We start from the raw sequence: 15,160 nt of genomic DNA on the forward strand, positions 1-15,160 counted from the left end.
AAAGAAAAAAAAATATATATAGTATGTGCACCTTACAACAAACAGCATACAAATGCTGCAAACAACAGCTTTTATTTTTTTTTTAAATTTCTAGTTTTACAACATAACCTGTTATTTTAGGGTAATTTTTTTAAATGTTTACATGAAAATCCCACACATTCTGCAGTCTTCCACTTGTATAATTAAATAGATGTAGCTTATTTTTCGTTAATTAATTTAACAAATGCAAATTAAATATATATACCTTGATATGGCTATGCTGCTTTGTATGGAATAAAACATAATTCTAGATGAATTCCAGAATATTAAATTGAATCTACTAAAACTATAGAAAATTGCACAAGGAATCAATTTTGTAAGACAGCAGCACCAGCAAACAATTTATAAAGTTCAAATGCAACCCAATTTTTATTAAGGTTTTCTGATAAATTGGAGCTAAAACCGTTAAATCATCTTTTAAGGATTTTATTGCCGTCTGTGTCCCCACTGGAATTATTTCCTGTTCCGGTGACCACAGAAGGTATGAGTTAAAATGAGGGCAGTGACAGAAAATAAAACCTGACAAAGGATCTAATAGAACAGCAGTTTTAAATTATAATGGACAACATGAGCTGGAGTTGGGTTTTAAATTTTGATCAATGACATCTTAAGTGAAACACTTTTCAAGGTAATACATTTTTCTCTAAGATAAAGCCCAACACTAGCTTTTTTTTTTTTTTAATTTTATTTGTTTTGATAAAGAAAAAGGGTTAGAACTCCTCTTTTTTGTTTGGGTTCTAGCAGAGAATATTTCTTCTTCCTGTTCATCTGACAGGCTATCACAGGGACAAGTAGGATTAGGAAATGTATTTAATGGGGATAGCGATAGCAACATTTTTATTTCTTGCATTGCAGGTTCTGTACTAGTGTGAAAAGACATAAACCTTTCCCTTGTATTTGCCATATTATTGAGTGACACCCCTGCTTTATATTTTTGTACTTGTTTTTAATTTATTCAGTATATTCCCACCAGGCAATTATAAAAACATGATAATGGGTTCTAACCTTTACCTGCCTTATCCAATACTATTATACATTTTTTTTCTGAAGTTGATCATAAGATAGAAAACCAATCACTGGTGAATGGAAGATAAAATCATACAACATAAAACATTAGATTATGTGTTTCATACATACTATTTACTGCAAATGTATGAAAATGACTCAAATTGATTTACCACATTTTTATCAATGTATAGTGTTCCAAAATATACATTTTACAATCCCCAGGAAAATCCATGTCAGGCTATCGTTTTGTCTCAAACACACAGGTTGTGGCTTAGTAGTGACCTGACATTTTTCAAGCTCATCATGGGAGAACAACAATGTGTTTACATTTAAACATTACAAAATGTTTTCTTGTAATGTTATCAGATAATACTAAGGGAGCTAAAATGCTTGGGCTGGCAGCTGTAATTCTGCAGTTTGTGAGGTTAAACGTCTGCAGCTTTATGCACAATTTGTAACTTAGTGACTTCTATAAAGACAGAAAAAATGTTTGTGCTACTTTACATTTAAATAGAAAGCACTGCACAGGAAATTGAGAAAGACCATTGGGAAAGGGGGGGTTGTGGTAATGGTACTCCCATAAATTCAACAATGATCAGGCATAGGGAGTAACATGATTGTTAGCCCTTTTACATTCAGGGTCTACTTCATAAAGGTTTGCCACCTGACAAGCTCAATGATCCTTGTATGACCTGCCAAACAGAGCTACAGAAGAATTGGGTGAGTGGATTTTTTGGCTGAAAATCAAGGTCATATTATTGTGTTTAATGTCAATCTTTTACTTAGGAGGGATAACTATTAACAGTTGCACTGATATGGAAAAGAAATACAATCCCAAATCCTCCATCCTCAATAAGGGCTGATACACACAAGCAGACCTGCTGCCATCTGATAGGCACATTATTTTCCACAGTATTGGATAGGTGCAAAACTGACAGCAGATATGCTAGTGTGTACTCAGCCTTACTTTTTTAATTCTATAAACATACTGCTCTCAGAGCATGCAAACATGCTTTCTATAAATTTATAAGCTCATCCCAGTTTAGCTTACAAGCAGTATGCATGGAGAAGTAAGGTAAGCAGCAGCTGATTCATGCTTATCAGAAGAGGAACAATGGGTGATGGATTTCAACCAGTCCAATACTACTTCATAAGAACAGGCAGCTAGCCAACTTAAGAATATTCAAAGATATAAGAAATTTTGATCTCGTGTTTATAGCTGCATATATTTTGATTTATTTGCTTTGTACATTAGCTACCAATTTCATTACTCTAAACACACAAATTCCAAACAGCCTACTGCACTTTAATAATGCTGACTAAAGTGTAAAGATTTGAAAATATTTCTTAAAGCTGGTATTTTTTAGCATTTCCAAGCTCAGATTAAATAAGGTATGTGCTTAGAGCCTTTTTGGGGGAAGGGGAGGGGATAACCATGCACACATAATAAAAATACCTTTCCTAAAAATCTTCACCCAATACATTAAGTTACAATATTCTGATACTCAGAAAATAGTGAGCATAGCACTTACAATATACAAAAATGAATACAAAAAAAACTTTAACCCTGTCTGAAATATTGGATTAAATTGGCCAATCCATAACTACATATCTGGAAAAGTTAAAAAGATTCTAAATTAAAAGATTAAAAAAAAAAAACATTTATTAGAATGCTGGCATTGTAAGACTGGATAAAACGAAATAACCTTGTATTGAAATACAGAATAAAAGGTACACATCTCACAATAAAAATAGACAACTAGCTTTTCCCCCCACAAATCTCCTAAAATCCATCAAGAGGGGTTGTATGCCAAAATTCTTGTAGCTGCCATTTTAGTAGCATGTTAAAAAAGAAAACAGCTGCAAATCTGCATGTATTACTTTAGATTAACATAGCTGAAGTACAAATGCTATACACTCTTAAGCTGCGTACACACTTCCAATTATCGTTGGAAAGGAACGACCGATTGGCCGAAAAAGGGCGGATCTGATTGGCCGACGACTGTTCGCTATCTATAGTGTTGTACAGTCGTTCAGTGATTGTGCATGTTTCTGCAATACACTTTCTCCTTTAGATGTCAATCTCTGCATTGTTCAAACGATTGTGTCTAGCGTGTGTACACTAATAGCGGATTATATTTGAACGATCGTATTGTTACAGCATGTACAGAATTGTGCACAATACGATTGTTCAAATATAAGCATAATTGTTGATCGGTCGTAAATGGTCGTTTTCTAACGATAATTATTGGAAGTGTGTACCTAGCTTTAGTTACAAGGAATATATCCAAGTTGTTGTCTCAGTTTATTGTTTAGGGAAATGATAAATACAAGTAGAGAAATATAGTATAGCTAATCGCGAAAAAGGTTGAGGGAGGCAAGAAGGGAAAGGAAAATTAAAGAAATTAAGGCCTGAATTTCCCTGCAAGTGAAAACAAAATATTTTTTTTTTCTATATGCACCAGTGCCAGGGATATCCACATGCAGTATGATGTATACAAGGGAAAAATAACAGAAAAAGTATATTGCTACTAAAAACATCACCTATAGACAAACATTATTTTAATAAGGATGCGTTAGGACAGGAATACACTACATACATTGAGTGTTGAAGGGGGGGAGGGCAGAAAGGATTGTCAAACTTCCAAAGTAACTTCTCTAGAAGAAGCCTGTTGAGCACAAACCGCACTCTTGTCACTGAAAGGTAAAAGTGTAAGCCTTGCTTGCTATATTACAGTTTTTCTCTTCTACAGGTTTTGTCCCATTTTATTCTGCAGATTACAAAAAAAGTTTCTGAAAAAGTCAAATGGTTAATAAATAACATATGCAATATATACATGAAAGCAAAGAGAAAGGCTAGTGGAATGTGTAGCTGAGGGGTCTTAGCACTGAGGACCAAAAAAATGGTACATTTTTTTTTTTTTTTTTTTTTTTTACAAAATGTGACTTAACTTTATATATTTGTTTCCTCCAAGGTAAATGATGGTTTAAAAAAAAAATGTAAAAAATGTCAACCCTCACCAGATACATAGGATAATTCCCACAATATCAGCTACAACTTACAAGTGCCTTGTGCACATTTTGCCCCTTAAAAAAAATATATATATATATTTATAGGCGCAATGCTGAAGCTGTAAACATATGTTTAGTATATCTAAGAACTACAGCAGGGTTACACAAACACACCTATTTAATTACAAGGCAGTCGGTTTCTGACAGAAAAAGTACCACGTGAGATGTAACAGAGTTAGTTTCCAAAGTCGAAGGGCATATTAAATTCGTTGGTAGCCAGTCCATTTCATGTTAGGTTCTGCCATATTTCGAGGAACACAATTTAGACCAAACAGGGAAAAGAGGCATTAGAACCAGTTTAAAATCTCTTTAATTATATAAAGTAAAATTTTCATAAAATCCAATTAAAGCAACAGGGCCCTCTGCTCGCTGGTTATTGCTGATGCCTGTTGGCCAAACTGGAGAATCTTCTATTTTTTTTTCTTTTTTTAAAAAATAAAATTAGTAATTTTTTTCCTTCTTTTGTGTTTTTCCTTTTCTTTTAAAACAGCACACATAAGCCTTAAGTCTCAAATAGAGACACTGGGGAAAAGGACAAGATTGTGTGAGCAGTTCTGATTTCTGCGTTGAAAGTTTTACTCGGAGTCACTGCTGTCTGAGCTGGATCCGCTGGAGCTGCTGCTTCCTGATTCTGAAGAGCTGCTACTGCTGCTGAGTCGGGATGGACCCCCAGCTGCTCCAGAACCAGACTTCTCTGCAGGACAAAAAAAAATTTAAGCACCATTACGTCACACTGTATTTACTAATGTACTAGGGAAAAAATCTGCAGTGAGTTTATTAAATCCTGCAGACCCCTGGCTTCATATGGCATAGGTCACTGGGCACAGAATTACTCTCATACATACAGTGGGGCCTATGGGAAGAAAGACACAAACCATGTGCCTCAGATCCCACAAATGACTTGCTTTGTAAAAATGCATTTGGTTCAGGGCTGTATGGTACAATTGCCATACCTGTAAAGTTACAACAATGCTACATTTAGTATTTCATTTAGCTTTATCTTATATATCAAAATTCTTATGTGGCATGTGCAGATATAATTAAAATACCCTCACTAACGTCTGCAGCCACTGTAAAGTAATTCATCTTCAAAGTTTAGAGCAGAAGCTCTGAAATTATTCCAACCAATAGCTCAGCAGCTCACCCTGCTGCCCTCCAAGACCACTAGAGATTAAAATACCGTTCCAATCATTGGAGGGAGGGAGGGAGGAGCAGGGTTATAAAAATGCTGAAATAACATCCTAAAGTATCTTTAGTGCTTCTATTGTAACCACAGGTAGACCAATTGTTGGCTAATCCTTTGATGCACAGGGTCACAATAAGCAAATGTGTTCTACACCAGTGCAGCAGAGAGGTTTTGCAGAATGTGACTAACAAAAGAAGTGAGCCATTAGAAACTTTCAAACTGCAATAAAACCTACACCCATTGTACAAGAATTAACAGTCACAGCCATAGCAGTATTTGGAGAGGCATAGTACCTAATCATGAAATTATGCAAAATATTGCATAACCAGTGCTCAACCCAGGATTTTTTTTTAACCGGGTGTGAAGAAATTTTAGGCGGGTGGCAGACCTTGTAATGTGACCCAACTTATCAGTAACTACCCAAAAACAGCTGGGTGGTTAATGAAAAGTGCCAGGTGGTGCGCCAATCTAACTGGGGCTAGGGAGAACACTGATAACACAAGTATGGAAAAGTCAGCCATACAAGCTTGAAGTGGTCTGAATACAGCATTAATGAAGATTACTACTTCCCACAAGGTGAGAACACCAGGCAACAGCATCACATATATATGGCCTTTTACCTATGGTATCCTTTAAGCACCTATTTCAAGGACCAATGGTCTTCATCAATGCTGAATTCTAATTCTTGGGGGGGTGGGGGAGGGGGCTACTATATAAAATAAATATATGAGTGGCATTTTAAGCACACCACTGGCCTAAAAAAAAAAGACCAACCTTTTGCTGTGCTGCTAGATCTGACTATCTAAACCATGCCTGGACAAACTGCAGGAGCCAGATCATCACGGTAAAGCCAACAGAACTGTAACCTCTCAAAAAATCACTCCTTAGTGCATTCCAGTTCAGCATGCAGAAAAAAATCACATGCTTTTGTTTAGTTATGATCGTAAACAATATGTAAACCAAGAACAAAAACATTTTCCAGTTACCAGTCATTAGATGAGGTGGCAGCCTTATGTTTGTTTTGTTTTCAAGCTTTTTCTTCTATTCATTTTTACCATGTAAGCCTGCTAGTAACATTTATAAGGGCATAACACAGGCAGATGTGTGTGTTTCAGGATAAAAGTGTTGGCACTTACCAACCTTGATTGTTTATTTTTAGAGCCTGCATATACTTTAAGGTGAATATTTAATGCCTCCTGAAATTGTTAGTTTCCAGCAGGTATGCTGACAAGGAACAAGCCTGTAAATCAGGTATGTAACATTTTTAGAAGAGCAAAAAATAAAATGCAAGCTGAGTTTTTCTTCATACACAGGTTGATTTTTTTTTTTGTAAAAAAAAACTGGCATGTAATATCTAAATATCATGAGCTGCACTGTGCATAGCTATCAATGTTAGGTGTCTCCACTGCTAAACTGCCCACTAACAATCTCCAGAACAAATACCAGAATAGCAATAATATTCATTGTCAGCACAAAGTTTGATTGAAGAATGAAACGTGCATGTTTTACACAAATATTATAAAAGTGCACTCGGCTTCAAATCTGCCTGCCAGGCTCCTTAATGCTACAGATTAGTCCAGGTCAGGATTACATAGTGAAATAGCCTGATCACAGCGGTGAACAAGATGAATGAAAACAGGAGGAGGAATCGTTAGATGACAAGCATTCCCACTGCCTAATATTCTACAGGATAAATATGTCAATCACCTTATTGCTCAGGCTGATGGGCACCGAGCTTTTACTGCAGTTCTGTGGCTTTATTGGCCGAAGGGGAGGGGGGGTCTAGCACTGTACCTTTTTTCGTGGGTTTCTTGTTATTTAATTGGCCGCTCACATCCTGAAGTCTCTTCTCCAACTGCTTTTTCTTTTCCTGAGCCAACTCTTCCTTGGACTTTACCGCTTGCTTCTTCCCCGAGGCTGCTGGGAAAGCGAAGCAATCAGCCAGACGCCAACACATGAGAGGTTTCTTGCACAACCTCCAGAGCAGTGTTTGCCAACTCTGCTCCTCAAGCCGCAAAGCAAGACAAAGTGCACGTTTTAAGGATATCCAGTTTGTAAACAAGTGGGTTCAACAGAAACTTTATCACAGACACCTGCGATAAGCAAAGAATATCCTGAAAACCTGACCTGTTGGGGGGGGCTTGAGGATCAGAGTTGGAAACACTGCTCTAAAGGGCTCTAGAGGGAAATTCTTTTGACTCCCAACAGGCCAAAGTTTAAGCATCATTGCTTGAGCACAGGAACATTGATCAAGATGGCTGAACCAACTCCTGTCTCACAACCTCTGCTCATGCAATCATAAGCTTAAAACTGAGGGAAACTTTCAGCATTTGAGTTTCTAAAAAAAACAGCTAGTATTTACTCAACCATGGGAAAAAAACTGCAGGGCATTATTTGCTGGAGTGACAATTTAATGCCACAGAGCAAAATACAGACTATATAGAGAACAGGCAAAAATAAAATTATGTCAAATTTCCAGGCAGCATTCCAGGCAGCATTTCCAGGCTGTTTTGCCAGCATCAGAAGCCTTAGTAAAGGCATGCTGACTTTTCTCCAGGAAATTCTCTTCCTTTTCCTATGTTTGGGAACACCTCAAAATGGTTAATAAATTACTGCAGGAAAGTAATGAAAGGAAGGGTAAAAAAAGCATGGATATGGAATGCGGTGGAATGGATAAACGGTCATTAAATGCCACTTCAGCCCTGGCAAGGGAAAAAGCCAGCAAACTTCCACCGCTTTGCAGAATGTGTCCTAACTATCACAACTGCAATTATTTGTAGAAAAACCTTACCAAATGCATACAGTATACAGGGGCTAAGAACATCAAAAATATTTGTTACAGAAGTATCCATGTTTGGCCCAACATGATAAAAAGTTAACAAAGTTTTTTAATTTAATGTGAACATTTGGGCATAAATTATTTTTGAGCAGAATTGGACAAGTGGCATTAAAAAATTATAACCCATTTGCAGCAGAAGACCAACAATTTGTTTTTGGCATCTTAGACAGTTGTTACCAGAACATTAGGCCCCTATTAAACTCCCCCCCCCCCCCGCAACTCTTGCTTTTATGAAAACAGTAAAATTTGTTTATAATTTATTAATTTATAATTTTCTCCTCAATGTGGTTTCACTGACCTCTGTTTCAAGGACAGATTGAAGAGTGAATGTTCCCAGATAGGAGACAAAGAGCAATAAACTTGGCAAAAGCTCTAACCCATTCTCAAGGGTCAATCCACCCAAAAAGATATTTTAGATACAGGTGAATTTTTTTTTTTTAATCTAATGTGGATGCTCCTATAGTGAGATTCAGGTGCAGAGATTACTCACAGAACGGTTTGCGCTGTTTTTTTTGTAAACAAGATTTGACATATCTCTCAAGCTCCCTCAGTGTGGTAGGCTTCAGAGTCTCAAAATCAATTTCTATCTCGTCAGGATTGGAGTCTCTTAGGGATGGCTCCCGGGACTGTATGATGTGAACAACTCGACCCAGCTTTTCACCCGGGAGCCGGTTGATGTCTAAACTGAGTTGTCTCTTTTCATCATAGGTCATGGGGAGACCCTCCTCTTCCTCGTCTGAGTCGTAGTTGGCGGACGGAGGCTGCTTCCCTCCTTTTTTTTGTTGCTTGCTGGGGAGAAACATTTGGAAAAATAAATTACAAAATGAATACTTAAAAGTTTAATCAATGTGTTTTGTGGAATCTTAGTCCTCGATATAAGAAAAAACTCAACAGACTCTACTGCTCTTTGGGGAACAGAAAGGCAGTTACTGCCCAACTTTGGGTGGACATCTAAGAAGGAAAGTGATCTTTCCACTGACATTGCCCTCTGTGCTGTAAAATTGAGAAAGTGGTGTTTGCTAGTTAGGTAAGGGATCACAGATTTCCAAATAGGACAGCCTCTTTTTCATGTGATATTTGCTAAAGAAATAAAACCCTTTAAATTTAAACATTTGACTCAGCAACTGCTTTAATGACAATCATTTAATCTCCATAAACACAGCCAATGATGGAGACACCTAGACACCTCCGATTCCAGATGAAAAAAAACTTAAAAGGAAAACAAATACTACCTGTATATACTCACGTATAAGCCGACTTTTTCAGCCCCCAAAATGAGCTGAAAAAGACCCCCTCGGCCTATACTCGGGTCAGGTGCAAAAAAGCACCCAATCCAGCAGCGGGAGTACGCCGGAGTTACACCGGCTACAAGCTCCGGCGGCAAATTTAATTACCGTTACAGTTTTTTTCAGTAGTAATCTGATTACTACTGAAAAAAACTTACTTACCTTGTCCCCACAGCTCCTCCGGCACATCTTCTCTCTTCAGGCTCTAGCCGCAAATGCAGAGACGAGCTCTGCGGGTTCCGGGTGACGTCTTTGCAAACATTGGTGCAGGCGGGAAATTCATATATAAATACCAAATAGCTGTATTGGGTCCAATAAGAACACACAAAGAAATATTCATATTATATATATATATATATATATATATGCTACTGTACAGTTATATTACATCATTCCCTATTTTTTTTTAACAAATTTTTCTTTTTTGGGGTTTTTTTTTGTTTTGATATTTTGGCGAGTTATGCCTAAGAATTATAGCCTACAATGTAAAATAAATTTCCATCCAAAAAAATGTTAACATTATAGGCGTGGAAATAGGGAGAGAATTTGAACGCTAGGGGGGCTACAGTGGTTCAATGCAGTGCCGCTTTCAGCCACTTTTTCCGGACAGAATCATACCACCAGAGAGGCTAAAGAGAATTTAGTGGTTGGGTACGGTAAGTAGTATACCTACCAAACCACTAAATTCCCACTATGGTATTTGTTTACCGTATTATGGCTGTAATATGCAATTTTATTGGTATTTATTTTGAATGTTGAAACTTGTCGGTGGCTGCAGCATTTCCCACCTTAGGCTTATACGCAAGTCAATTAATTTTTCCTGTTTTCAAAGGTAAAAATAGGTACCTCTGCTTATACATGGATTGGCCTATACATGGGTATATACGGTAGTATTATGGTATATCACATCATAACTATGCATATTTCATTTCATTTTATTTTATTTAAGTATTGTCGTCCTACTTTTGAATATTTTAAAAAATGTGCCCTTAAACTCATCTAATTAACAAATATATGAACCTTAAACAAAAGTATTATTGTAAGATGGCACCTTTGAGTCACATTACAGGCCTGCAGGCTTTAGAAATGGGTAATAAAGATACTGCAATAAAGCAATAGAGTCTCCTAAATGAGTGGTGGCAAGTCTATCAGGGGTAAGCACGCAAAATCAACTTTTAAAAGAAAATCCTCAAGAACATAATATTAAGGATTTATAACTACTCTACATCTATTTACATTATTGCTACATGCCTGATTCACCAAGTATTGGGCATGTCATTGAAACAAATAAATTATATAGTTGGTGAACACAAGAATCAACAGGATGCAGTAATGAAAACAGAACAAACTGGAAATTATCAGGGAAAGAATTAACAGACAAAGAACCTAACGCTGGAATGTACAAAGGCTATATGATAAACTTTACTGGTTACACCTGTTATGATATATAACTAGACAACAACAAAAAAATGTATTTTTATAATTTGGAAGTTCCATTTTAAGAGGTGCCATACACAAGACATAGATTGTTTATTTAAATCTACAGCTATGTCACTACAGTTGGTATCACAGTTGGTATCAGATAGGAAACTCATGGTGTCACCAGACACTACCTCTTCTCCCAGGAGAAACTTAAGTTCCACTTTACAAATCTGGCACCAGGCAGGGTTTCTTTGCAAAAAGGGACCGGCAATATCCCTTTTGCAATAGGCATTCTCACCTGACTGATCGCAGGCTCAAAAGTTGATATTTGTAAACACAAGTATCAGGGAAGTAGTAATAAAGCACATAGCAACTTCTCAAAAAAGGGGGTTTTTTTTTGTTTGTTTTTTTTTTTAGTTGTTGAGTCTAGAAACACAGGCAGAGTGGTTTCCTTGGATGGTTTACCCAGTAAATCTATGGCATGTTTAAATGATTTGTTGTTTTGTTCTTTCTCCCTCATCAATAAATTTGTAATGTAGTTGTAATGTATTTTTTATTTACAATAATATGTGGAGAGGGTGTTTTCTCCTTGAAGTAGTAAAAAAATAAAAAAATTAAAAAAAACGCTAGCAGAATGACATTGTAGTATGGTGTTCTTCCCACCCTTTTTGCTGCAACATAACCATCCTCAAGAGCTTGCCAGGGGTTCCTTGAGCAATGAGCAATTTGTGACTCCCAGGTCAATTTACCAGATACCTGTTCTGTTCTTATGTTCTTTTGGTCCATCTGTAAGGGTGACATTCTTCTCAATGGCCAGTAATGTAGATGACATTGTTCCTAGTGACCACCACACTAATGTGGTGGTCAGTAGGGCTGTGGATTTTGTAATTATAGAAGGGTTCTATAAAGACCTGAAAATTATTTGAAGGGGTTCCCCATAGGTCGAGATCACGGAACATGGATCTAGGATGTTACTTTTTTAAAAGATGACAAACTTGGAAAAGCTATGATTTAATAGGTTATAAAATCCATAATTATCCTGCTAGTAAGCAGTTGTTATGTGGATACAAGTTTGCAAAACTGCAGCTAAACATTGTGGGTAATTGCACTTGTCCTGACCTATTGAGAGCAGGTGCCACTGTAGTTGATGCAGAGCTGGTTGTCGTGCTGTTCGCTTTCTTTGTGGGAGCTTTCTTAGGTGGAACAGGTTTGGCCGGCTGGGCTGGCTTGATCTTCTTCTCTTCGTCCGTTTTCACCTTGTGCTTCTCCTTTTCTTTTTCTTTTTCCTTGTCTTTCTCCTTTTTCTTCTTTTCTTTCTCCTTCTTCTCTTTCTTTTTCTTTGGTTTGTTGACTGGTGCTTGTGACAATGCAGCAAGTTGCTCATGTACAGCCTTCAGCTGGGAAAAAAGGAAGGTAATTGCTACATCATATGATTCAAATGACCACAAATTGCCAAAAAAAAAATCTCCTATCTTGGTAAAACAGAAGACTGAAGATTTTGAAATGTGAATGGCAAAGAAATATTTAAAGAGAACATGTAGAACAAACCACAAAAATTAAATATGATTGCTTCTGACCATCTTTTGTGGTGTACTCATTTAACAAGCCAAACAATTTTATGACTGCTAACAGAGATGGAAATAATCCTGGAAACCTGTTTCTCCAACATTTTTTCTCAATATCATTTTTATCAAATGATGATAATAACTACCCAGCTGACATCCACAATACAAAGCAGATATATAATTTCAGGCTGACCGACACAAAGCCTCTCCCTTGAAATAACAAGCAACATTATCAGCATTCTGTGTGCTCCTTTAAATGGCCATTTGACCATTTATCAGGTCTGCCCTGTTGATTCTGCCAGTATCAACAGATTCATCCCCTGGGAAAACTATTAGATCACTACTCTTAGAGGATGTTCATTTAAGTGTTTTATGTCATTGTAAATAAACAAAACCATTTTATTTAACAGCTGTTTTCTGGCATTTTAAAAAATACATCCAAAAATAAATTACATTGTTGTTAATAATGGCATATGTTTTGTTCAGACCAAGTTGGGAAAAAAACAATGGAATCCGTACACAACGAGGAATAAATATGGAATGAACCGCAAAAAATTCCACCCAATACTTTGTTGCACCTCCTCTGGCTTTTTTGACAGCTTGAATTCTTTGAGGCATGGACTTCACTAATGATGAAAAAATAATCTTTATCCGTCAGGTTCCAACTTTCTATTAGAGCAGTTGACAGAACAGCTTTTTAGGTTGGAGCCCTGTCATGACCGTGGGCTTTCATTAAAGTGTAGACCGTGGGCTTTCATTAAAGTGTAGACCATGGGCTTTTCATTGTGCAAGACCATGGGCTTTCATTAAAGTGTAAAACAATGGGAATGCATGTATTGCAGTGATGTACTGTATATGGAGTTGTTTTTTTATTGGTAATTTTTTGCTTTCACAAACAACCACTGGGATAAAAAAACAACAATACTTTCCAACATTCAAGTAGAGCCAAGTTTAGGATTTTTCAATACTCTGCACAATTGATGAATGAAGATCCTTTTTAAATGTATGACAATTATGGATTTTTGTTTCTTTAAATTAGCATTACACTTTTATGCTGTCAGTTTACATAAAACATTTAGTTTGGGTAAATTTAGTAATTCTTGCTACAGTCCCTAAACTGGACTGCCTGAGTTGTTTTAGGCAGTTCCTGAATTAATAAATGTGCTGATAAGACACAGAATGAAACAAAAGAAGTTTACCAACAAACCATAGACTTTTTGCAAAGTTTCTAGTCCTTACCTGCTCCTGGAGTTCAGCCAACCGTGTTGCTCGCTCTTCCTCAGAGTCTGAGCTGTCAGTCTCAGAAGAGCTTTCCTCACTGGTGTGACTGCTCTCTACGCTCTTACTGATCACTGGAGCAGGTGCTGGAGGTGGGTCGGGGGCCTCCAAAGGCTCATCCGGCATCTTTGCAAATCTCATCTCGAAAACATCCTGTGGTAAAGTTAAGAACCAGAAATTGCAACAACAGCCCAGAAATTCGGTAGAGCAGATATTAGTATAGATAAGGGAGGGAGAGGAAGAGAACCGAACTCCCCAAATATGAAAAATAAAACACATGCACATGTTCCCATGCAGTTGCCTTAACTGCCAGTTAACATTCCCACCTGGGCTGAGCTGTGTGACCCAAAGGTACAGAATGTCCCAAACTGTAGATTCAGTTAACAAAGGTTGGTTTGGAATATGCATGAAGCTTTCTGCCAGCAAATCAAAGGAATTGACAGCAAATCAGAAGCTCATTTGGCAATAGCAGCTGCAACCTATTTATGTCTCTTGACTCTTAAGAGGAGCCAGGTAAAAATCTTTATAAAATAGAAATTTACAAAAGAAAAAAAATTAATCTTTATATTTCTTGTGCCCTAACAATAATCATTATGTAAAATGTAATTTTTTTGTAAAGATATATATTCAGTACACCCTATAAAATTTAATTATGTAGACAGAGAAATGGCCAGCTCAGCTGGGTAAAAAGGAAAGTATGTAAATAACTAGTATGGGTAAAAGTAATCAAATATGGATATATGCATATAATTAGGGATAACTGACACCTAAAAAGAAAAAAATAATATAAACTATTGCCCTGCCAGAGCAGCAAAAATTCTGGTGCTTGCAGTTGCTGTATTATTTACCCTGTCAGCAAAAGGCTGACACCTGAAGTAGCACGCAGCAGTGATGGAAAGCAGCAGTTAAACCATGTATTTTATTGCCAGTCACCTGCAATTTTCTGGCCATGGCCACCACTTCATGGTCAGGGGGGTTATACTTGTAACAGTTTGAAAACATTAACCGTATATCAGCAGCAAAGGCCTGAGCATCCTGATATTCCCGGGCATCCATTTTTTTCTACAAAGAAAGACACAAAACATACATTGTGACATTACACCAAATGGTCAGGGGGAAACAAATCATTAAATAATCTAATAGGGTTTTGTTTAAAAAACAAAACAAAAAAAACAAACCTACTACTAGAGAAATTCAGACCTCACGGTGCAAAATACTATATTTTATTCAAGTCTTCTCTAATTAAAACTTCTCTGCAAAGCTGGAAAGAGGGACAAACTGTAAAATCCAAGATGATTCAGCAGTTGTCTTGGTAAATGCAAGCTTTTATTCCGCTAGTAGATGCTCCTGGTTGATTGGACAGCACTAGCTGTGACTTAAGGTGCGTACACACTTCCAATTTTTATCGTTCCAATCGAACGACGAACGATCGATTGGGCAAAAAATCGTTCGTAAAAAAGTAACC

The 15,160-nt window shown here is 37.0% G+C and overlaps 1 protein-coding gene across 5 annotated transcripts in view; it reads right to left on the reverse strand.

Annotated features, from left to right (window-relative positions):
- Positions 1 to 69: 69 nt before the first annotated feature.
- Positions 70 to 15,160, reverse strand: part of BRD3 (bromodomain containing 3) — a 39,852-nt gene continuing 24,761 nt past the window's right edge. For 3 of the 5 annotated variants that reach the window (XM_072431119.1, XM_072431118.1, XM_072431120.1), the window contains exons 8-13: positions 14,629 to 14,757; positions 13,657 to 13,848; positions 11,972 to 12,249; positions 8,635 to 8,933; positions 7,100 to 7,225; positions 70 to 4,813 (exon numbers count right to left, since the gene is read on the reverse strand). In XM_072431119.1, the coding sequence (XP_072287220.1) occupies positions 4,695 to 4,813; positions 7,100 to 7,225; positions 8,635 to 8,933; positions 11,972 to 12,249; positions 13,657 to 13,848; positions 14,629 to 14,757 (1,143 nt within the window). In that variant the 3' untranslated portion in view covers positions 70 to 4,694. The remainder of the gene's footprint in view (positions 4,814 to 7,099; positions 7,226 to 8,634; positions 8,934 to 11,971; positions 12,250 to 13,656; positions 13,849 to 14,628; positions 14,758 to 15,160) is intronic. The other 2 variants (XM_072431121.1, XM_072431122.1) reach the window with 2 other exon arrangements.

This window comes from Pyxicephalus adspersus, chromosome Z (genome assembly GCF_032062135.1).
Source record: "Pyxicephalus adspersus chromosome Z, UCB_Pads_2.0, whole genome shotgun sequence".
In the NCBI taxonomy this organism is placed as follows: Eukaryota; Metazoa; Chordata; class Amphibia; order Anura; family Pyxicephalidae; genus Pyxicephalus; species Pyxicephalus adspersus.